General features: G+C 35.9%; 1 protein-coding gene across 7 annotated transcripts in view; it reads right to left on the bottom strand.

Moving 5' to 3' along the window:
• Positions 1–26743, bottom strand: part of Ih (hyperpolarization activated cyclic nucleotide gated potassium channel Ih) — a 143504-nt gene that overhangs the window by 50174 nt on the left and 66587 nt on the right. For 2 of the 7 annotated variants that reach the window (XM_013307321.1, XM_013307320.1), the window contains exon 1: positions 9695–9957. In XM_013307321.1, coding sequence (XP_013162775.1) covers positions 9695–9782 — 88 coding nt within the window. In that variant the 5' untranslated portion in view covers positions 9783–9957. Of the gene's footprint in view, positions 1–9694; positions 9958–15434; positions 15505–15726; positions 15866–20999; positions 21242–26743 lie in introns of those variants that run through there. The other 5 variants (XM_013307326.1, XM_013307325.1, XM_013307319.1 and 2 more) reach the window with 4 other exon arrangements.

Here is a 26743-nt window from a genome sequence, read left to right on the forward strand (position 1 = left end):
CAATAAGATCGGCACTCGGACGCACTAGGGCTACACGTAGTAGGCACACATCCTCCCTGCTTAACCCAGCAGGGAGGGAGCTAGGGATACACACCCCGGCATCCCACCGGGAGAATTTAATATTTATAAAGAATAGGTCCACCATATGTCCAAATGGCGGACCTAAATCTTGTAGCCGTCCTTGAATTCCTCAGGGCTAAATTCCCTGACGCGTTTATGGCGCTTACCGCCGAAACCGAAGTCCGCGCAGGCCCATCCACGACCGACCCCATCAGCGATGCGTCGTTATCATCGGGTAGCGATCTCGAAGAAATGGAGCTAGACTCCCCCTTATCCCCCGGAAGACACAGGAGGAATGTTTACGGAAGTCCGCAATAAGAAAAAACGCAAGAAGCGCTCTTCCCCCGCCCCCTCGTCAGCAGCGTCATCATCATCGTCATCGCCCGTACCTTCGAAAGCGCCGCGCCCTCACTCCGCCCTGGAATCCAGATCTGCCAAGTCGGATCTGATTCCTGCCCTTATGGCAATGCCCGTCGAGCCCCCCAAAACTGCTCCCATAAAGCAGTCGTCTGTCCGTCCGGTTCCCCCCGTAGCCCGTGCGCTGATGGATAAAAAACCGCCACCAATTTACATCCAAGCCCCGGACAAATGGCCGATGATTCAATCGGCCATGTCCAACAAATTTAAAGTCGTAGCCGCAGCTACAGCCCAAGGCATTCGGATGCAACTGGAGACCGCCGAGGCCTTCAGGTTCGTAACCCGGTTCCTGCAGGAAAAGGAGGTGTACTACCACACGTACACACTCGCAGAAGAGCGCATCCTTAGAGTTGTGATAAAACGCATCCCTAAGGAAATCCCTGTGGAAGACGTAGCCCAGTCCCTAAAAGATCAGAAATTTCCGGTCATTAGCGTCTTCCGGATGACCAATAGGCGATCTAAGTCGCCTATTGACCTAGTACAGGTTCATTTAGAGCTGTCGCCTGAAGGGAAGGCCATTTTTGACGTAAAGTCAATCTGCGGCCTCAGCGGGCTCATAGTAGAGCCGCCACGCAAAAATAGCCTCCCCGGTCAGTGCCACAAATGCCAGTTGTACGGGCACTCGGCCCGCAACTGCTTCGCTCGTCCTAGGTGTGTTAAGTGCCTAGGAGATCACGGTACGTCGGAGTGCTCTAGGCCGAAAGATAAATCACTTTTAGAGGCTTTCGGAAAGCCCGCCTGCGTTCTTTGCCGCGGTGATCATACCGCTAACTACCACGGGTGCCCAAAAGCACCCAAGCGTAGCCCGAAACAACCCCAGCGATCGGTACGTCGGCCCCCTGCGGTACTCTCAGCCAACGAATTCCCACCTCTCCAACCCTCGTGGAAAACGAACGCCCGAACCCCCGCATGGGGCAGTAACAGTCCCACGGCTAACGTATCCGTGAGTAATACATCCACCGCGCCCATCGCTAAGCCGGCACCGGTCAAGCCGGCGGCAATGCCTACGCCACCTAAGACGACAGGGAATCCTTTTGAATCCCTCAATCGTCTTACGAGCCTCAATATGGAGGAAGTTCTAACATTCGCCGACGAATACGAAAAAGCGTCAGGAAATATAGGAACCCGACTGTACTTAATTAAAAAGTACAAGCACATCGTAAGTGCCCTCGAACACAACTAGGCGTCTCGATGGCTGCAAACGCATTAAATAATTGTAGTGATCCGTCTCTCGCGCGTAATAATGGCAGAGTCAAACCGCGTTCGATTAGTATAGCCGTCTATAACGCGAATGGGGGGGTTAGGAACCAACGCGACGAAATCCATACATTCCTCCGCGACCAACAAGTCGATGTGTTACTCGTGCAGGAAACATTTCTTAAACCGACAATGAGAGACCCTAAAGTCTCTAATTATAACATCGTTAGAAATGACAGAACCGGCGCCCCAGGCGGTGGTACTATTATTTACTATAAGAAATCCTTGCACTGTGTACCCATCGATACGCCCACGCTAACACATCTAGAGGCATCGATCTGTCAGCTGGCCATGACTGGTCATGACCCTATTACAATAGCTTCAGTCTACCTTCCCTGTAGACCAAGCGCAACCATATTACGCTCCGACTTTGAATCCCTTCTATCTTTAGGAGGAGCCACGATCCTTGCAGGTGATTTCAATAGCAAACACATTCGATGGAACTCTACCAGAATCAGTAAACGCGGCCGTGCGCTTGACGCACTGTCTGACCTACTCGATTTTGATTTCATAGCGCCATTAGAGCCCACTCACTATCCCCATACATTGGGACACACTCCGGATGTGCTTGATATTGCAATCATCAAGAATATCAACCTAACCTTACGTAACGTTGAGGTGATTCATGAGCTTCACTCGGATCACCGACCAGTTCTACTAAAGCTAGGGACCTCGGCACAAACTGATCATCCAACTAAAACAGTCGTTGACTGGCACAAACTTAGTGCCAAGCTCAAAGACATAAATTCCCCACAACTAAACTCTGTCCCCGACCTAATTAACACGGATTACGATATGGGCGCCGCGATCGGCTCTCTAACAAGTCACATCCAAACCGCCATAGAGGACTGCTCAAGGCAGATGCCAGAGTCAGTCAACCAACGCTGGGCACTTCCACCAGATGCCAGAGACTTGTTGAGACGCAAGAACGCGGCCACCCGAGCACACGATTTGTATCCCACTGAATCGAACCGAAAAGAGCTACGTAAATTACAGCGTGAAGTAAAAACACGCATAGCTGCTATCCGGAACGAACGGTGGGATTCAACACTTCGTAATATAAAGCCATCACACTTAGCCTTTTGGCGACTTCCCAAGTCACTTAAAGGCGACACGTACTCGACGATGCCACCACTCTCTCGTTCAAATATGACACCAGCCATGTTGGACGAAGAGAAAGCCGAATGCCTAGCTGACAGTCTCGAAGCCCAGTGCTCCCCTAGTAGCCTACCGATCGACCCTGATCACCTCCGAAAGGTGGACAGCGAGGTCGACACGAGAAAAAGCGAGCCCCTACTTGACTCAATTACTCCGGTTACCAGCGATGAAGTCGAGATATTAATTAAAAATTTGCGACCACGTAAAGCTCCCGGTTCGGATAGCATCACCAATAGGGTGGCGAAACTGCTTCCCGTTACTATTATACAACTCCTCGTAGCCATTTTTAATGCGGCAATGACCAAAGGCGTCTTTCCCAGCGAGTGGAAAGACGCCGTAGTCATAGGGTTCCTCAAACCCTCAAAACCGCCTTCTAATCCTACTTCATATCGCCCCATAAGCCTTCTCAAAACGTTTGGGAAGATTTATGAACGACTAGTTTTAGCCCGCCTTCGTTCCTTTATGGATATGAAAGGCATGCCCATTGCCGAGCAGTTTGGATTTCGCGCCAAACACTCATGCACTCATCAAGTGCACCGCATCACGGAACATATACTTGCCAAACGCCAACGCGGCCTTAACACCGGAGCTCTCTTTCTCGACGTTGCAAAAGCGTTCGATAAAGTATGGCACAACGGGCTCATATACAAGCTATATGAGTACGGAGTGCCCGACCGTCTCGTATGCATAATACGAGACTTCCTTAGTGACCGCACGTTCCGCTACCGCGTCGAGGGAGTGTGTTCTCAATCGCACCCCGTTCGAGCCGGGGTGCCTCAAGGGTCGGTGCTAGGGCCGGTCCTATTTACTCTCTACACCAATGATATGCCGCGCGTACATGGTGTAGAACTAGCACTATTTGCCGATGACACCTGTATTTACACGTCTGGTCGTAAGCCCGATGCTATTTGTCGACGCCTTCAGACCGCAGCCAACACCCTTGGTGCCTGGTTTCGGAAATGGAGGATCGAAATTAATCCTACAAAGAGTGCGGCAGTGTACTTCTCCCGCCTCAAAGTGACTCGTCTTCCATCCGTCACACTCATGGACAGCCCAATACCTTGGGAAGACAACGTTAAATACTTGGGTGTCATCCTTGACTCTAAACTTAACTTCTCCGCTCATGTAAACCGGGTTAGAAACCGCGCGGCTTTCATCCTAGGTCGTCTTTACGCGTTATTTAATAAAAAGAGCAAAATGTCCCTTCGGAACAAGGTGACACTCTATAAATCAGTAGTACGTCCCGTCATGACGTATGCTAGTCCGGTATTCGCGCACATAGCTCCGAAACTAATACACCGACTTCAGGTGATTCAGAATAGATTCTTGCGTAGAGCCACGGGAGCCCCGTGGTACATGCGCAACAGTGATCTTCATATAGACTTGGACTTGCCCACCATCGCCCAACACCTGAAGTTAGCGTCGCGTCGTTATTTTGACTCTGCTGTCGGCCATCCTAATCCACTAGTTGTAAGTGCCGCCACTTACAATCCAATCGCGCTCGGTAAATTCCGTCGGGATCATCGTAGACCTAGAAACGTACTTGACTTTCAAGACGATCCAATTACTATCGCTCAAGCTAAGGTAAAACAACACAGACAGACCACACGCCGCAGTCGCTGTCGGCTGCGGCAATCATTCTCGCGATACGGCCTCATAGCAGGTAGATTTTCTCCTATTAATAATAGAAGCGTTGCTGAAGTTTCTTCCGCCACTTCTTCTCCCAGCGATAACGCATTCCGAAGTGGTAGTAATGTTAGATGTATTAATAGCAATCAGATAATAGCAACCGATCAAGCCGAGGTTCGGCCCTCTCGGGCACCCTTGAATCGGAATGCTAAACGCGTAATGAGTGACAGCCCAAGCCGAGGTCCCCTCTCGGGGGCCCTTGAGACCAGTCACTCCATGGAGCGTCCACCTAAGCGATCTAAGAGCTCGGTGACCTCCCAACCCGGTAACTATAATGAAGTAACAGCCCGAGCCGAGGCTCCTGAGGGAGCTCTCGAGTCTTGTTACTCATAAACGAGGTTCAGGCTAAGCGCCATCTGCGCTCGGCCACCTCAAGCCCGGTGAAACTGTAAATGCCTCCTCAAGGCAAACAGTGACTACTCAGTCACAAAAAAAAAAAAAAGATTTTCATAATTTCAATGTCACATCATTAGTGAGACTAGCACGGGGAAACTTCAAGCACATCTTTTTATGTTTTCATACTTTATTCAACATGTTTCAGTGGACATTTTTAATTGTTTTTCTTTTAAAATAAATACCGTTCAAGTATTTGGTATGTACGCTTTTCTATACAGTCATGCTCAATAATATTGGTCATATCAATTTACGTATAAGTTAATAATTGTAAAATTCCATTATTAGAATAATCGTAATAAGAATTTTTATTTAAGAATCTAAGAATTAAAATTATTAAAAATAATAATAAAAGTCATTGGTCTAGGTTATCATCAAGTAATTCTATTTCCTTATTCATTTTTATATAGGATAGCCGAGAATAAAAATCTATCTATTTAATTTCATTATGAGATAAGTATTTTTTTGTTAATTATAAGGAAATCATCATGATCATCAAATTGATTGCTATCAGTTGTCTGAGATATAAAACCTTAATCAGTAATGTTTGTGACGCGACAAGGCTGTTTAACCACTTCTAAGAATCCACAAGTGTTAAGTACGGGTATTCTTAGTGTGTAGTTAAAAATGACCTTGACATAAAGACAGACTAATTGTTACAAAAAGATATGCATAGTACGTGACTTAATGACTAAAATTAGGAATAGTATCACAAAATTTATTCGTCAACATGTCAATGTTAGATCGAGGTCTTTTCCAAATGCTAGATAAAATGTAAAGTCTAATTAATACTAAGAAAATACGAAGGAACTATAAATCAAGTATTAAAATGATACTAACACATTCTTCAGTGTTTAATTTATGTTTTTTTATAAGATTTATATGTCAATACTAGCTGTCGCTCGCGACTACGTCCGCGTGTTTGTCTAAAATATATATATTTTTTTGGGGTAGACTACCCTTAACATTTAGGGGGATGAAAAATAGATGTTGGGCGATACTCAGACCTAATCAATATGCTCACAAAATTTCATGAGAATCGGTCAAGCCGTTTCGAAGGAGTATGGGAACGAAAATTTTATATACAAGACTAGCTGTCGCCCGCGACTCCGTCCGTGCGGGATAAAATAAAATAGATAGTAGCCGATTCCCAGACCTACTCAATATGCTCACAAAATTTCATGAGAATCGGTCAAGCCGTTTCGGAGGATTATGGGAACGAAAATTTTGACACGAGAATTTTATATATTAACATTTGCATATCAGAAAAAATAAACATTAAAATATTTAACACGAAATGTTTATAACATCGGAAAACCTGACAATATTACACCGACAGTATCAAGATCAAGGTGCGAATGACAATAACTCGTATTCGTTGAGTCGAGTGTAACCGAGCGTACTGATACGTAAACAATGGTCGCCGCATGGTAAACTGGCGTCAACACTGTCACACGGAACGAAAGCTATCAGTCAGAATTCTCCACGACTGTCACACGATTTGCAACATAATAACTCAACGCTCCAAAAGTCTACCGAAAAACTGCGGCCGCGCTTCGTTAGGCTTAGACTATAGATAAACGGACTAAACAAAGCGTGTTGTACCAAGGAAATTTTGCCGCCTTTCGTGGCGAGTGAGGTAAGGAGAGCATACAGAGCATTTCATGCTGACATAAAATTAATTCCTTATGCACGCATAATAATTAAAAAAAATCACATATAAAACGAGCACGAGCAATTCAATTTAGAACTTATTGTTGGTATTATTTAACATAGGGAATTGCGTGCGCTTGACAGGTCTTGTCTGTTAAAAGTCAAAGTCGTAAGCGAGACAAATGAGTCGCGTCGCGTGTGTGTGACAACTAATGAGAAGTGTTGATGTGTTCTCTATGTGTGAATTACGTAACCAAAAATAAAGCAAAATCTGCGTCTGTTCCAGTGTTCTAAAAAAATTTTAATGAAAAAATTGCGCTCCAAAATGAGCTGATTGTACATTGAAATATTTCTCATTCAAAATGAAAATGTTTTTCGTACAATTTAGACTGAAATGAAAAACACTAGCTGTAGTATATCAAAATGTGTATATCTATTCTAGATTGGTTTATGAAAGCCAAATATAACATTCGCCTCGTTTGGATATTTAGCGATCAACTATGACGTACAATCTCATTGAAAATCAGTTTGTGAATTTATGTTAATTGTGATTTATCAATGTTTTAACGTAGACGTTTTTATGAGATACTAAGAGAAAATTTCTTAAGTGCGTTATAGGTGTATGGTATGATTCAGTACTTTTTATAACAGAAACAATTTTTAATTCAATCACTTCTTTGTTATACATCTATGATACGGTTGCCCGCGACTCCGTCCGCGCGGAATTAAAAAAAACATAATTAGTAGTCTATGTGTTCTTGCAGACTATACTCTAAATGTATGCCAAATTTCATCAAGATCCGTTTAGCCGTTCAGGAGATACCTTCAAACAAACATCCATTCATCTATCCATCTAAACGTTCGCATTTATAATATTACTAGCGGTCACACGCGACGCCGTCCACGCGGAGTAAAAAAAAAAATATTAGGAGCCTATGTGTTCTTCCAGACTATGTTCTATGTGTATCCCAAATTCCGTCATGACCCGTTCATTCGGTCTGGAGATACCATCAAACAAACATTCATCCATCCATCCATCTAAACTTTCGCATTTATAATATTAGTAAGAAGTAAGATTAATAGATATTTTTCAATAGATTCCACTGACATTTCAAAATAATGTTGCCAATTTTTTTTTAGGTTATTTTATAAACATTTCATTTCAATTGCCATTCTATCTATCAACTGCGGATGTTGACCGCGATAACTCAACTGAAAAAAAAAATGTTATTTTCATATGTTTAGAAATAGATTGACCTTGGTTGATTGCGTTAGCGAAATGAAATTAATTAGAAAACGCAATGAGTCACGGAAAAAGAAACTAATTATAAACTTTAATGTATAAACATGTACATTATAATATGACCTGGAAAATAGAAAACCCCGAAATGTTGCGGAATATTAATAGAACTAAGATTCGTCCTCGGGACAGATTTTTTCCTGTTTAGACTATAATTTCCCAATCATTCCAGTTAGAGCTGCTGTTGAATCTTCCGAATAACCTTGTCTGAATCAGATGTAACTAGTTAAATCTAACAAGTTACCTGGAAGGTCAATAGTTAACTGTCACGAAGGGATACGCGTATTGTACCACATTACTGCTTGCTAATATCATATATGCGAATGTTTTGATGGATGTTTGTTTGAAGGTATCTTCAGATCGGCTGCATTGGTCTCGCTGAAATTTGGCATAGTTATGGAAGAAAGTCTAGAAGAACCAACAGGCGACTAATTAAGTTTTTTTTTATTTCCACACGAACGAAGTCGCGGGCAAAAGCTAGTATGTACAATAAATTCGCAAACATATGATATAGAAGAAAGGATCCGTACATTTTTAAATGCGGAAATTTTATTTGTTTGCACTTTGTACTATCGTTTTGTAAATCTAAAAAGTAACTTATTTATTATGTTTATTTATCGACTTAATTTGTTTCCCGGTCAAAACAGTCCTCAATCACCAAAGCACAGTTGAACTATAATATAATTTTATTTATAATTTCTATAATGGTGTATCTTAGATAAGTTTAATGTCTGAAATATTTTAAAAAACTTATTCACTGACAAAAATAATATACTGTTTATAAAGATGAAAGATGAATGGAGCTGTTAGAACTAAATATTTAATGAAGCATAAATATATTTATAAAAATATTTGTGTTTATAAAATTGCATAACTCCATTGACCTTGTTATAACGAGCATATTTTGAATGGTTAGAAGACATTTTTCTAAGTATATCTACTATTAAAATGAAATGAAAAATCTTTTAAAATTTGAATTTGTATGCATAAAGGTAACCTTACATTTTTAACCTGACCTATCGATCTATTCTCATCATCAACTCTCCTGTCCCCACGGAGGAATGGTGCAGCATGTACTTCTCTATACAATCTCTATCACCTAGCATATCTGAATTCACCCCCTTATATCATCCCCGCATATCATCTTTCACACAATCCATCCAAACTTTTATTGGCTTTCATAAACATTAATTTGAATTCTTGTTTGAGATAAGTAAGCAAAACAAATTGACATCTATTTGTTATTGATTACAATTAAATGCGCAATAGTTATTTGCCGCTGTTAATCGATTACGTAGATTAAATTGGTTTTTAATCGTAATATCGAATTTTTCACACACTAATGTCAACAATATACAAGTGCAGGTGACTTTGGCTTTGTCCTTGAATTTTCTCGAAAAATTACTAGAAGTTTTAAAAAAAATCTTAAGGGTATGTTCGGGAGGAACTGACTATAAAAAAATCAGTGCTTTTTAGCCAAAATTAGATGATATGTGATCCAGTAAACGTTAAAATCACATAAATATAAAATAAAGTTCATGAAATTCGTTAGAGGTAAAACAAGTACGTATCGTTAAGATTAAACACATAATATATTCCAATACACTGGTTCGAAATAGTAATTTTTAATCGTGATTGTAAGAAAGCTAATCGCTAACAATAGCTTTATCCAATATTATGAATACGCAATAGAACTGTTTTATTAAAAAAATCTGATGCAATCCCTTCACATTAAAATGATGAATGCAATGAAGAGATAAATCTTACTCAAGGCATATTTAGCTTGTATTTTTCTCTTCATGATCCGCGATGCTCTGCGCATGCTGTCCTTGTTACCACGTTTTCTCCTTATCATCACTGTCAGGTGTTACTTATACTCTGAACGTACCAAGGATCAAACAAAGCAGTTAAATTGATCAGTACACACGGCATGCTTGTATCAATACAAACATGAAACTGAGAAATGTCGTCGAGACTTGTGTTAGTTTAGCAATCAATGACGAATACATTAAAAAACACTATTAAATAGCACGTGTGTATTACTCATAATTATGGTAAATAATACTAACGCGTTTTGGCACCAATAACAAATATTGCTAAGGATTAAAATACGTTATCGATGGAGCGAGTTATTAATGTTGGCATGTTTTACATTTGTGCTCTTGCTAGCTTTTGTCTGCGACTTCGTCCGTGCATAATTAAAGAAAAAACTTAATATATAAACTATAAGTTCCTTCAAACTATATTCTTTATCTGTGCTAAATTTCAGCGAGATCCACGCAGCCGTTCTGGAGATACCTACTAACAAACATCCATCCAACCATTCGCATTTATAATAGTAGTAAGAAGTGAGATTAGAGGCGCGGTTAAATACTTAATTGTGATACAAAATTCTTGCTGTGAGATATTCTTTTACAAATTCTGTCAACTCTTAAATTTTGTCAATGTCTGACGGATATCAGGAATGTGCATTTTTAAATCTATTTAAATAAAACCAAACTACATGAATGCACTAACCACCGCAAGAATGACAAAAGGAGAATAGTTTTCGTTTACAAAGAGAACGAACTGTGCATTATTGTATGTCCGTTTTGTAACCTAATTTCGTAACAAGCAGTTTATATAGATTGCTGCGACGTAAAAATCATTCGTTTAAAGCAACGTCCATTGATTGAATGGAATAATTGAAGACATGATAGTACAGACGCTATCTCATAAATTGTATACGATTGTACTGGCTGGAATTGTTCTGTGGGAAACGTATTATTACGGAACTAACATCGTGTTCAATTTTTTTTTAAAGCAGATTATTTAAAAAAACTGTGAAACTCCAAACAGTATTAGAGGGAAGACTTTTTTCTGACATTTCTAAGTACTTACGCTTTCTATTCCTTCCTTTCCATAGACGGACAAGACTTTCTGAACCGGTGGCCGGTTGGTATAATATCAAATATGACAGCTCACTAGCGCTCCCCAGTTAACGTCAAAAATGTCACATTTTTTTTCTTTTATGTCATTTTCGTTGTCTATGTAGGTTCTAAATATATATTCTGACCGAACCAACCGCGATAGCAGCGCCTCTATCACCAGTTCAGATATCCTTGTTTCTCACACTTATTTTAGGAAACTCAAACCGCAAAATGTATGTTATATCAGTAATTTGGAAGGTTATTTTAGTATACACTATCGTGACCTTAAAGTAGATAAAAAAGAAATATTCATTAATTCTATTAAAATTATATTCTACGCAAGATGTCACCCGCGACTCTACCTGTGCAGAATTAAAAAAAAAGTAGCCAATGTGTTTTTCCAGACTATGTTCTACATCTATGTCAAATTTCATTGTGATCCGTTAAGCCGTTCTACCGATACCTTCTGCCAAAACTTCATCTAACCATCCCATCCACACAAACCCAAACATTCGCATTTATAATATTAGTAAGAAGTAAGATGTAAACATAATAGTGTTCGCGTAAGCGTAAGCGGTAATTAATAATAATTAATAAAACGTAAAAATACGATAAGGAAGTTAATTGACGTGACAAAATAACAAGTTAGTTTTAAGTATGCATAATATCACCTATACATACAACTTTATGATTCTTTGTTGTTATTTTAAGAGTATATATTAATGGATGATCACGTGCCATCTTTTATCATTACTGCAAAACAAGGCAACACTATAATGCATTGCGGGCAGAGGATGTTTGCTATTTTCCAATTAGTAACACCACAAAACCACACATTATTGGATTCGACGGTGTGGCAATGCAACGAATGTGTGGAACATCGTTTTGTGGAGATATGTTACGATTTATTTATATAAGTATTTTGAACGGGTTTACCATTAAGATTAATGATGCGATTTTGTTATTGATTTCATCTTTATATAGTTGATTAGTTATATTCCGCGACTCCGTCCGCGTTGAATTAAAAAACTTAATAAGTAGCCTATGTGTTCTTCCAGAATATTATCTACATCTATGCCAAACTACATCGACATCCGTTCAGCCCTTCAAACAAACATACATCCATCTATCGTAACATTCGCATTTATAATATTAGTATGAAATAACATAATAAGGCTGTGTAAAATATCATCGGGACGAAAGTAGAGTTGGGGTTTAATTTAGCTAATTTGAAAATTATTGTTTTTAAATCAAAACGGTTTATATAGCATAAAAGATTTTAATAACTAAATCTATTATTATACGTTTAACTAAAATTACATTGGTAATTTTAGTTTTGATTAGGTTTTGTTTTTAAACCTGCTTTTGAAAGGTTAACGAGCAAAAGGATTATGTTGAGTAATTATAAAAAAATATCAAGGAGGTCTGAGATAAAATTAAGGGTGTACTTCGAAGGAAATTAATTTCAAATTAATAGACGAGACATACCTATATAATCTACCCTAGAGTTAGTTTATGGAATGATAAGAAGTGCAATAAACGGAAATTAACTCTGAGTGGAATCGATTATCGCAAAAAGTAAGGGGTCAAACACGTAAGAAAACAAGATAAATATCTCGTAAAGTGAAATGTTTTGAAAACAATTATATAGCCTATAACATTATGTAATTAGACTATCATGTGTTAATTAATTGATAATCCATATTTATCATTAATTAAAAGTTATAAACAGTGTTCCGTATCTGACCTGGTTGTCTATTTTGTGAAAATTCTTTCAACGACGGCTTTGAAATGCACCTACAAACAAACCCTAACGTGTTGTGACTAAACTGTGTATTTTTTTAGTAATATAAAATTCAGTTATACCTGTCAAAATTGCCCATAAAAACTTTATGCAACCAAACCTATTACATATTTGTTTTTCGTATAACATCAATGAGGAAGGGCGATCAAACGTGTTTGCTGACGCAAATATTTAATATTACAATTAGTTATTTGTATCTTTAATTAGGTGTATAATAAGAACCACAAAAACCGCCTATAAATATTGATTATAAATTATGTCGTCAATATTATGAAAAATTAAATAACGTTTTTCAAATATGGTTTCGTAATTTATTCGAATTTTAACTAGAAAAGGGTCTATTTATGATAACTCGTTTAGAGTTTTTTTTTTTTAAATCAAGTATTATCAAATTTAATTCTTAGTAATTATAGTTATTAAGCATTGCGAAAACTTTTTAATTTCGAAATGCGCGAAGAACATGTGAACTTTTTTATCTACGATTCAAAACACGAACGCATAACGTAAATTGGCGTAGTCTGTTAAACCTTTGTTTGAGCTCACAGAACATGAAAGTGGTGATTATTAAAAATGTAATAATGCCAGGCTGAAGACCGGCCCTCGTGCATTCCATGTTCCATTGTTACGCGAAAAACTACGCACAATGACACACTCAATTGTGTGTCATTGGCTGAAACTCGAGCAAGTTTATGTTATAAAATTAAAAAAAAACAAAGTGTCTATTTTTAAATTGCAAAGAGTAATCGTTGTAATTATTAGATTCCGTTTTGTTTGTTAGTTGATTGGCGAATCAATAAAATTTTCCATCTGTGTTTCCACAAAGCGAATGAAACGATATGATTCTTTAGTTCCCTATCGTAAAACATTAATATTTCTGTTTATAATATTTTAAATTTATCCTACAGTGAGTCGGGCTAAAGTTCGACGACACAGTCGCCATCTTCCGGTCAATACAAGAGAATGTCATCTGTAAATGATAAATTGGTGCAGAAACACTTAAGCTTTTAACAATACAGAACATATTTCAATGTACTCAATAAAGTACACTTAACACTCTGTGTTGAAGGATTTATTTGAAATCATTTTTATCAAAATATATTGTTAGCAAAAACTATTTAAAAACTCATCGCATTGGTATCGAAATCCATTTATTAGTATTATTTATTATTCATACCAAAACGATTTTAAACAAACTTGAGTAACACTTTTTCGTTATTCCACTATGGCTGACAAACCAAACCAAACAGCTATAAACAACCGTATCAAAATAATAACAGCTTTGTGGACTTAAATTGTACAAGCGATCTAAATGATTATTTTAGTAGTGTTTAAAATCATCCGAGCAAAGACGCGCTATAAAAGCTAGTCTTTAATATGAATTTGATTACGAACATCTGGATTCAAATCGAACGATGTATTCAGAGAGCTGTGTTTTGATGAACTTTAAACTTCAATTACATTCAAAGATAGTTACGATTTTGCAATTGTAAGCTTCACGTGTATTATCTATCATTGGGTTACGTCGTTCGTCGAACGTATTTTGTGATTCAGTCAATTCCGTGTTGGTCTTAAATTGTACAATATTATATAATACAATATTTCTTTACATATCCCCTATTTTCTTAATATTACTCGAAATCATTTTAGTTTTTTTACTCAGTAATTGAAAGAGGTAAAAATAGAATGAATGTAAGATTACTTTTAACCTTACAAGAACACCAAGAATACTAGAACACGCTTTTCACTAGCTAAAGTGGCCGTATTCTGAAGGCTGACATGTGAGTTATTTTTTTACAGCCTCCGGCGTCGTGTCACTCAATTAGCTCGTCACGTAGGTAACCAATACCGTGCGTCGTATCGTTAATTTCTTTAATAAACATGAATTAATCGTGTCTTGCTCGTCACGTGACCGTTTATAGTAAATAATATTGTAGCAATGTCAAGACTCAAGTGGATGTAACCAATACGCATGCAGTTATTTGTGTGGATTACTTATGTCAATTGAACTAGGTACAACTCGTAGTCGAGTACTACCAGCGCCTTGTGAAATCGTTTCTTAATATTTGTTTTATTATAATTTGTTAATACTGACCAGTAAGATAAAACCTAAAATTTTTTTTAAACTTCTAATAAATTGCATGTGAAATCAAACGCCCTCATCGTTTTGAAGCTATAATTTTAAAATATGTTTTATACTTCACGATTAAGAACGTATTAACTTTATGTAGAGATTTTAATAAACACTTACATATTAATCAAAATAGATCAAATGATCACGGGTTTGGAGTGCTATGCATTAGTCCGTAGAAAGCTACGCCTAAATTGATCTTTTGTCTCATATCTTGGAGCGAAAGCTTTCATTTGCTTTGAAGTTGAAACAATTAAAAGTTGAAGTAACACATAGATTAGCAATGTATAAAATTGTCTACTCAAAAGAATGATGTGACTTATTTGTTTGGTTTAGTTGATTCTTTTTCTTGTGCGAGACATTTGTTTATATTGGAACCGAAATTAACTCGCGGAGTTCTTTTTGATCCAAATACATTGGTTACTACAATTGTTCTTGAAATGTTTGCGAATAATTTAGAAATCTGTGCAAATCATGAATCTTATGATCTGTGTAATTGATCTTTCTATTTGTTTGATGTTCAACTATTTTACGTTATTTACGCGCTTTTCCTTTTATCAATTACGTAACCATTTAAGTTTCTCTCCTCTGTATTATAGCTTTAAACAAAAAGTTTATTTATATATACGATAAAAGTAATGAGTAATGTTTTGTTATAAAATTAACCTTGTATTGATGTTTATTTTGGCAGCAGTAAAATTTCCTTGTCCCAATTTCAACTTAAATAGGTTAACAAAATTCGTTATTCGATTTCGCTTATTTAAATCCAAATGAAAATTTAATTTAACACATATTTCACAACACAACATGCGATCATTTTATTTTTCATATTTTAAGCCTTTAAAAAAATTGTTAGACCCAACGAACGACAAATACATTTTATACAACAAAAGAACATTGCGGGGTAGTTAACATTTAAAAGCGGACGTAACACCCTGTATATATTTTAACTACGAACGTAATTGTGATAGTCCCCTCGCGACATTTTGATATCGTATATCTTCTATTGAAGTGTAACACCGGCACTCGCGAACAAGCACTAAGAGTAGACGCGACAGCAGCAGGACACGCGGTGTGTCGGCGCGCTCGGCTGGCGGGTAGAGACTGCTCTGTGGGAACACTCGCCGGCCGTCGGAAGCGAGCCATGCGCGTCTCGACGCCGCGACCATGGTCAATGTTAACTCGATCCACTCATTGTTACCGTCCAAAGTTTAACTACCTTACCCATTGGACAATAAATCAGAGCATCTCCCAATATCTTACATAAAAAAAAATGTTTTTATTTGTTCTCTATGTATTCTTAAACCACTGGATAGATTTTTATAAAATTAGAGAATGTTTATGTCCAAAAAATATCAAAATTATTTTAGCATATTCAGACTGTTAAAATTATGTTGCAATGTACGCAGGGTTCAACTTACAAGTGGCCATCAGATAATGTTTAGCACAATATAATAAAAAAAAATTAACGAAATCAATTATCAAAATAAGGCAATATAGCCTCCTATTCATCTTAGTGTCTTCTACAATAAATGTTTATAAAAAGGCAACGCATATGCAAAGTTTGCTTGTTTCAAATTTAATAAAAGAGGGGAATATAATATTTTATTGCTATTAAAGTGTAAATATTTTGAAAATACCAATTTATTCGTTAACAAAATACATTAAGCTCTAAAGGGAAAGCTATAAACAAAAACAAATAGATACATTTAGAACCATTTGAGCGAGATTAAAACTTGAGGCGATCCCAAGTGTATACTTTCAGGAAAACGAATGGCCTTTAAACGTATCCTAATTAAGTATGCTAAATACCAATAGAAATTCAATATTCCATGACTAATAAGCAATTATAATGTAGCTTTTATCGTCTATAACAATGGTTCGTTTATAAATAACTATAGTAAGCGATAACGTATTTATTTTGGACAAAATGTTATTTGATAAGATACGATATTATTCAATGGAACGTACATTTAATTACGCAAATTATCGCAGTATTCGGAACGACTCATCATTATAATATGCGAAGTTGTCACGTATCTCAATAAAAAAAAAACTGTTTCTATACAGATGTTCAGTTAGTGCAAACTCATTGTTAGTCATTACTCTAGATCTTGATAAATAGGCTATTCCAACAATAACTTCGATTTCTAGATGCTGCAAATCTTTTGACGTAAAAATAAACTAAATGACGTAAAAATATGCAATAAACATACGATTTTAAAATTCACAAACGAATTCATTGAACATGGAAGTAATATTGCGCATATCTTATATTTATAGAATACAAAGTCGATGATCCCGCTTTACGATTATTGACCTATTTTATTTGTTTCTGGAATTCCTTTGGGCAGTGAATAAATCACTTTAGGATCATTTAATATCAAATTTTTCATCATCAGATCAGTACTTTGTGTAAACTTAACTGTAGCTTATTCTAACTGTAATTTTTCTAAAATAACAGACAAGTTGGTCGGAGAAAACTTCTTTGTTGTCGCTTTCATCTAAGTAGATAACAGAAAGTCTTTCAAATGTTCGTATTAAGAAATCCTTTTGTGTTCTTTAAAACGGTGCAAAAGGAATGAGGAATGTTTTATTTATAATTCATTAGTCGCGTCGCTACAAACTTTGTTAGTTTAAAATTTAGACCGCTTATCCATGATAGAATATCCATTAGTTTAATTATTTTTAGTAATGTTTGTAAGATGTATTAAAAGAGGCGACCAACACGGCCTCCAGCGACAAACAGGTGAGCCTCTTCCGATGTAATTGATTTGGAGAAATAGAAAATATTATAGAATATGTAGTAGAGATTGTAAAGGTTACAGAATTTTATTTAATCGATTTAATAATTTTAATTTAATGCTTTATCATATTTATTTCATAAAACAATAATTTTCACTTCGGTGCTCGCATAATTTAAAGTGTTTTTGACTAAATATAATGTTCTTAATGTAGAACGAGACGAACGTGCAGATGATTAGTTTTATTATGTTTTCCAATTTTCGCACTAGGGTAGTGAAGTAGAGCAGAAATTAGTGCAGTACTAATATTGTTTAAACGCACACTTACTATCAAGAAAACACTGTCTCAGCTTGCGTGGGCATTTAAATAATGGAAATTTGCACTTTTCTGCTCTGGTGTGAAACTTTTATTACGTTAGAGAGCAGTTAAGAGTTATTAACTGGTGCTTGAAGGCTCCGCTCGTCAGTCGTTGCCCACTGGAGGGCAATCAGACATTGGAGGAGGGCGAGGCGGAGGAGCGGACGCTGACATTTTGACTTTGACGCACTCACACGATTGACATTTGCAATCCCGCTGAATGCCAACGGGCGGTTCGCGCGTAAATCGTTTTATTGGCGCGAAAATATAACGATAATCCGATTATTGTTCTTCATTTGCTTTTTGATTAACTACGTTGCATTTTATTATTTCAGTGTTGTTAATTTTGTTGTTTATACAAATATTAAAAAATTGTTATTAACATTATAAGTAGTATTTGTTTTGATAAATACGTCATGAACTTCAAGTGAAACCAACAATGTACTGATTTTAACGGCATTTTTTTCAGAAATAAGTTGGTAACGATTTACGTCCCTTATAAAGTGAAAAAGATATTAGGCTATTGCATTTTAACCGCCGTAAATTTTATATCATTTTGTCGATTGAAAACGTTAAGAATCGAACGCTAGGAATTTTGATTGCGTTTAGTTTGGTCGCTATTTACGACTCTACGAAACGATAAACAACGCTTAAAATTCCTTTGTGTTTTATAAATTGCAATCTGGAAAAAGGCGTAATAGCTCTATTTTTATTTATTCCAGAATAAAAATCAAGGTTAAATATAAAAGAGCCATACTACGAAATGTACACACGAGATGGCAATATATCTGTCACGGATAAGATGTTATATTTTGTTTTAACCTAACTTTTTTTTTCAATTGGAAAGCGATAATATTAGATGTACCTTAATAATTAGTAACTACATCCATTAACGTACAGAATTATTCAAATGTAATCAATGTTGTCGAGTAAGTTCGTGTTTTTTCATTAAATTCGCATAAACATGAATCAATTACGGGGTAGCGTGTTAGTGGAGATTAAAGGGAACATTGAAATGGATCAAAACAATGTTGGCGTGTTTATTTTTAATGTTTTCACCGGCTTTGTTCTTGACAAGCGTTTACGACACATTCTTGCGTCGCTTCATAAAAGAGTTAAGAAACAGTACTCAGGTGATCATAAAAGAAATGAGCAATTTATGTTTAATCACGTTTTCAGGAAAAAAATATAATTTAATTACATATTACACAATTTATATGTCTACATGTATGTTGAAATAATACAAGTATATATCAATATATATGTAATTAGTCTGTGTATTTAATTTATTGTGTAATTATTGCATTTATTATTTGTAAAAGTAACAGCTCTATGTAATTTTCATTTTAATTTTAGAAATTTAATTGATTTGTTTTATAATTTTAAAATATAGTTAAATACAAAATTATTTAGTCTAATTTTTCACACTTTCAACAGCAAGTAAATTTTAGTTAACGATTCATCTGAAGTACATATGTGTTATTATAATTAAGTTCATATTCATATCATTTAGTACGTTATTATCGTAGTATTATATTGCAGATTTATCTTAAAATAGGTCTTAGGTCAATCAGCATGATTAAAATGCAATAATATTGTATACAATACAAGCAAGGTTTTTATATCTATTGAAGGATATGAAATAAAATTATATTTTTTTTTTATAAATATGAAGTTTGGAATTCAAGAATTCAGCGTTAATATTTAAAAAAATCTTGTCAATTCCTACACAATTAAAAGTATCTTTAAATTGATTCTTGTTATTGTAATTATTCTTTGAAGCTTCCTTGTTAAAATGTAATAAATAAATGAAATTTATTTCAGATCGTTAACGAAGACAATAGTATAATATACACTTAAATTTATAACACGATAAAGAATAATGCAATTAGTTGGAAAAATATAGATGTGTCGCGTAAACTGATTTGATATGATAATTAACACATCTGCAGTTCATTGTTTTAACCCTGAAATGAGATTTATCAGAATTCAAAACACGTGACCGTAAATATTAAATGACGTGCCTATTGTATACGATATTTGTTTTTTCTGTTTTTTTTTTCAAGGAAATTGGATGGCAATATTGTAATACAGTGGAGACGTAACATATAACTTATCGTTTTATTTCACGTGCTAGTTATGTAATGTAAAAATATTTATTAATCGATATGGTGTTGCAAAATAACTGAAATCGATATCTATAAATAAAAAAAATGAACTTGGAGCGTCTGTTTATAATTTCGAAAAAAAAAAATTGTGAATATTTGCGCTGGATATGACGAATATACATGTTTAAAAATTTTTGTGTCTGTCTGACCGCAAATAATAGTATTCTAGGCTATCTTTGAAACGACTGCACCGATTTAGACAAGACTTCTACAGATGACGGTCCACCCGATGGTGGATTTGTGTTAGTGGTCAAGCGCCGCCTTATCCAATGAAATAAATGTTGTTTATTCTTTAAGAACTGTTTTTTTATTTGTTTTACATGTGACTTTTTTAGAAGCTGATATTTTAGTCAATAACTTTAGACCAAACGACGTTAAAATACTACACAGTTACTAATGGCAGGTAATCTTTTGTATTCCGTATATTAATATTATGAATAAATCATCCAATATTTTTTCTAAGAAGGCAAAGGTTCTTTATACTCGTCGTCTGAATAAATATTGTATCAAAGTAACCATTCAAAAGAATTTATTATCGGGCTCCATCACAAAAGAGTTGCTTTAACTATTGTTATAACAGCGAAGCCGTGCTGAAGGCAGCAGTTATTGCATGTAAGAAGTAAGAACAGAAATACGACGGGCGACAACATAGTAAGAAGTATTAATACTTCTGCATTTTGAATAAGCAAATGTCTAGTGACAGTCGAGAAAAGGATGCTATGTTTAGGTTGTATAGTAAAGACATTATACGATTCCAACTTTATAGCGGCTCGTGTGTAACTGCGAGCGTATTTCTCTGCAGAAGGGAGGGAGGTGTTGTGTTGTGCGCAACGTCCCGTGTTAAATTGCGAGCCGCCATAAAGTTTGCATGACACAATAAGCGGCTTACTTAACAGTAACATTGGGAATAGTTCATGGCAGCATTAGTAGTCTAACTTCTATCTTATAGTGAAATACTTACCTAATAATAATGTTTCGTCATCGAGAGCGGTGACGAGCGAATCAGTGCAGCAGGTATTGGTGTTGTCGATAGAGATTCGCACGGAGGCGCAGTCGGCGCGGTCGGGGCCACGATCGGCGCGGTCGGCGGGTGAGCGCGGCAGCTGCTCCGCCGACTGCGCCGCCACGCGACCGTTGGCCAGCCGCAACGACGCCGCGCGCCCGCCCGTGCCTGTCGCTGCGCCGCCTCCACCATCCTCGCATCTGACACACACCAACAAAATAATAAGTTGATAAAATATCGTAACATAACTCAATTAAACTCAACAGGGGAAGTACCACGACCTCTCAGAATACGCGGAAAAGTTCACACTTCCTATTTATCAATATTGTAGGTTGTATACACAGTAAAAGTACAAGGTTAGTGCCTAGTCCGATGCGTGAGATGTCAAGAAGGAAGGTTCAACGGACATACTTAGCACGTGTGTCACCGTTTTATAGTTTAATGTGGTAAACGAGAGTGTGTTATCGTTGCTTGCTCTACCGCTATTGCAACATCTTCATTTCCCATTAAGTACAAAACCAAATAGAATTATTTGTGTTCTGATTTTTTACTATATTAGATGTTGGGAACAGATGCATTTAATCGTGATCCCACTTTCATGAAGCGGATACGGTATATTGATTTTCCCGGAAATCGTCCCGCCCACGCTCAGCCTATTTATTCCCAGAACAGATATCTTTTACTTCTGTTTCCTTGTGATTTCTATTCACTGTTTCTATTCTATAATGGATTACATCAAAATGTTTACATCTGTTTGATAAACTCTAGTGGCTGTTTAATCATTGAAATAACATTGGAATTACATACAATTTTTAGTCAAAAAATATCTCAATTCAAACGAATATATTTTGGCTAAAGTCAGCGACAGACGTTTAGTTTTAAAACTTGCACACTTAAAACTGACGTGTGTAGGCAATACTGAAAACTGTGAAGTAATACTGAACTGATAAACCTGAACATATTTAGCAAGTTTTATGTCTTATTCAATTAAGCTTTATCCTATTTTATTATCATCATCAGCTCACTATACGTCCCCCCCGAACGGCTCGGAGCCTACCCTAAGTTAGAGGTAACTAGGCCTTAGTCAACCACGCTGGCCAAGTATCCTATCTATCCTATTTTATGGTATAATGAAATTCGGCAAAGCTGTACATTGCTATTAAGCTGTCATACTGTACTGCATAAGTCACACTTAATTTTATATTAAATTTCAAAAGCTCATCAGCGCACTTCTAGTCAATTTAAAAAAAACTTCAAAAGATCCTTGTTTTACGGTAGCTGTTATAACTCACCAATTTGATAGCTGAATCGAAATGAATATTGTTATTGATTGATTTCTTTTAGCAATCAAAGTATTGACTAATACTTCGTAAGCTTTATTTTGGTGGCACTTAAAACAAATATAAATTGCCGGATTTCAAATGCGTCAAACCACATCCGGGCTCTCGGTTCGACGGATCTTGCACAAGCGTCTAAATGGATATGATTCAGCTCCTAAGCTTTTCGCTTCAGGAGAGTGGCGTTTGACGGCAATTATTTTTGCGATAAATTCGTACATGCCTTCTTTAGTGACTTTTATATACCGATATCTTATATCTTTTTAAGACGTATTCATATTTATTTTTCTTATGATGTCACTTCGCGCAGCGTAGTCTTTTTCCCATATTTATTCTGCCTCTAGCTAGACTGCTGGTCGGCATATCCGTACAGGAATATCAACGAGCACGAGCTTCAGTAATGAAGTATGCGAAGAAGAAGATTTAAAGTAATCATGACAGATTGATATAAAGGTTTAACTTCATTTTCACATTCTATTATTTCATAACATTCTATTATTCAAAACTAAAACGATAAATCCGATTTAAATTTCGCTTTAAATTATAGATTTAATTTAAGAATGAAATACTGAGATGATGACATTTTCCAATTCTTGACAAGTGATTATGATAGAAGTTCAGGATAAATTATAGAAGTGCAGTGAATCTTTTAATGTATGATAAGTGCATTGAATCAGAATACAATACTTACAATATTATTTAAGTTAATTTTGTTTCTTATGGATAATGAAAGTGTTGATAATTCTTTAAAAACAGATAAAGATAGTATTAAATGAGCAATTGCTATGATTGTTTTATAACGGTACTTATGTTTTAAATGACGGAGCAAAATATTCATTTGTATGGAAGATCCTTTAATAACAAAAAGCCCGTCATCTCGATTCCCGTCTATTAAGAGGTACGATAAATTAAATTATGTTACATTTAAAGTATTTCATTTAAAGGTATAAAGGAGAAGGCAGCGTATTTGTTTATTTTCAGGTAATGCAAAATAACAATCATACACAAACATCGTGTAAAGGTAATTCCCCTTCGAAATGTAAAGTGTGTAAACAAAATGGAAGGAATGAATAAACAGTTACACATGCACACACACACATAACACGAAGTTATGTGTGTGTGTGTGTGTGTCATATACTAACTGCCACCCGCGACTCTATTCACGCGTAGTTAAAAAAAACTTGATTAGTAGTCTATGCGTTTTTCCAGACTATGTTTTCTATCTATGTTAAATTTTAGCGGGAGCCGTTCATTCATCCAAATATTCACATTCATGAAATTAGTAAAGTTTTTTACTTAAGCATAGTCATTATATAATAGTAATACAAGCGAATTACATTTGCGTATGTGAAGACAATGAATATGCACTGTACCAACCTGGTTAAATACAGCCTAATTACCCCTAATTTAGAGTAGATTCAACCCACACAGGGTACGTATATGAGCTAACGATGAAACACATCTGCTTTATGAAGCTTAGATTAAGAATTCTATCAGAATTTATATGTATGTCTAAATTGAAATTGTAGGCAACCTTCGGCTCTCGGTCAATATGTACGGATAACTGAATTCCAAGCTAGCATTTGAAATTAATGTTTGAGAGAGAACGGTGCTCGGAACTCCATTAAAGTTATTAACAACGCGATGTGTGAATAACTTGCAATTTTAAATATTATTTACATATGAATGATACTTGTGTAAAATTACAGATAAGAATACGGCTACATACAGCTATATTCAGTCCATTGTGTAAATGACAGCCGTACTCAGTCGTAAGGATAACTTTAATAATCACTTAGGGTAGATAATTTTATATTAAATATTTTTTTATATCATAAGGTGGCAAACGAGCGAGCGGCCACCGAGAAATCGCTGAAATAGCGGAGTGACCGTTGACAATAGATATACGCAATGGCATATGCGTTGCCTACCTTTAATCGACGGAAGAGAGGATGCACAGAAAGAAAGTATTTTCCCTTTCCATGCATCTTCTCATCCGGAAAGTCCACTTCCACTTCCCACCCTTTTCTTATTAGAAAAAAGGTGGGAAGTGAAAGACGAAATCAGACGAAACGCGGAATTGCTTCCACTTCACGCCTTTCTTCTGTGTGGTCGTGGTATTTCACCGGGCGAGCCGGGCCAATTCGTGCGAAGATGTTAAAGCGGGCTCTACCACTGTTAAATATGAATGGATAGTGAAATTTAAATTTATGAAAATGGTGTTGAAAACGTTTTAACCTTGGACTTTTTCCCGCAGACATCACTTGGAATTATATTTAAATAAAAATTGATGGTTAAGCTCTTTCTCAATTACATTTTTTGAATTCACTTATTAATTTAAGAGAGCGAATGAAACGTATTTTAAATGTCAGTTTCAGTGAAAATATCTTTTCATCGAAATGAAATGTTTCATATTTGATATTAATTTATTCATAGTAAATTTAATTTTACTCGCTCTCGGGTTATTCTTACCTTATTCTTATATTTTGACTTTTTTTTTATTTTACTTGCAAATTAAATTAAATATATAGAATCCTTAGTTATATAGTAAACGAAAAAATATTTTATCCAACCACAGGATTATTTACGTAGAAGTGATTGATATCTTACTAATACTAATGCAAATGTTTAGATGGATGTATGGATTTCTGTTGAAAGGTATCTCCAGAACTGCAGAAATTAGGCATAGATGTAGAACACAGTCTTGAAGAACACATAAGACACTAATGATTTTTTTTAATTCCGTACGAACGGAGTCACAGGCGACAGCTAGTTTGAGATAATAATTTTTCATATTACGAAACATTTTGTCCATATGAAAGCGAACGCGTCTTATCAATATCATCTTCGACGCCTTTGTTAATTCAACAGTAGTTAATCGAGTTTGCATATCTCGCGGAATCTCTGAACACGATGTTTGAAATAGGCTGCGGGCTTTGTTAATTTAACCCTGGATTTTCAGGTAGGGCGGGTCGCATGACCTCGCACGGGTCAGGGTCGGTACTCAACACCGCGTGGGTATATCTACACGGCATCGATGACTCTTGTTTGCGACGACCATTACGTCATTATTCTGTTCCGCCGTTGCGTTCTGTGCAGCTGCCTCGTGTTTCATATTTAAAAATGCCTCATTAAATACACAGAGTTTATAGTTTTTTTTTTGTTTTGTTACTACTTGTGTTTTAGTGTTGAAATATTTTGAAGAGCCTTGAGTGTACTGTCAAAATGTCATCACATTTTAAACCTACATTTTAATCTGTGATAATTACTATCCATTTTTGATGACATTGACGACGACATCATAATCGGATTTATAAAAAACGCAGTAGCTAATGACGAAGGCATATATCTATCTACAAAGTTATAAGAAAATCCACTGTTGGTAATAAATATGTACTTTTTATTGAGACTTCATCTAGGAATAGTCTTGGGAATATTGCAATTGCAATGCATCCATGATTCTTTAATTCTGATTTAAATAGTAAGGTCATTTATAATCGTAAAAGCAGCAGAACTTTATGACAATAATCGTAGGCCAAAGCAAAAATGAAAACAAATCTTCCTTGTTAGAGTTTAACATTCTGTATACATAAATGATATCCGCAATACATTAATGTATAAACAATCTGCTTTGACCTAGTGACCGATTCGAGTTTTAGTAATTCATGAATTTCAATCGAGCTTTTGTGATTGTTGGGTTCACGCCATCTAGTGACCGATAGCAAGACTAGTTTTATTTTCAGCGCCATCTATGCAAGAGATCTCTAACTACGACCTTTTTGTAGTTGAAACCATTTTATCGCTAGAGTTTTGATAATACTAAAATTATATAAAGTTCTTTTACGGTACGAACTAAACTTGATCAATGAAATTTTATTATACACAGGTATGTTTATATTGTATTTTTGTCTCAATTTGAGAAGTAAAGTTGTTGTAGAAAAGTCTTGTATACAGCACAGTTGCCTGCGTTCTGGTAGTAAATATTCAGTTAATTTTAAGTAAATTAAAAAAAGTTTTGAAGAAAACTTGTTCGAAACGGGCTACTTTACGATGCAACATAATCATATATATGTCTTTCAGCATAAACTATGATAAAAAAATTACCTTCCGATATCTCAAATTATATGTTTAGCAAATATGTTCTGTTGGGCAGGTTTTGGGTAATTCGATAATATTTTACCGTCAGCCTACAACTGTGCACAAGAGATACACTTTCTATGTTATCTTTTATGTATATTATTTAAACTTTGCTTTGTAACATTACAAATGAAATAACTGACCAGAATGCAGTGCGTTATGAACATAAGCTTAGATGGAGCGGAGAATATCTTGCATTGGAAAAATGGTAGAGCGACATTCAATTGA

The sequence above is a fragment of the Papilio xuthus genome, unplaced genomic scaffold, assembly GCF_000836235.2.
Source record: "Papilio xuthus unplaced genomic scaffold, Pxut_1.1 DF828142.1, whole genome shotgun sequence".
In the NCBI taxonomy this organism is placed as follows: Eukaryota; Metazoa; Arthropoda; class Insecta; order Lepidoptera; family Papilionidae; genus Papilio; species Papilio xuthus.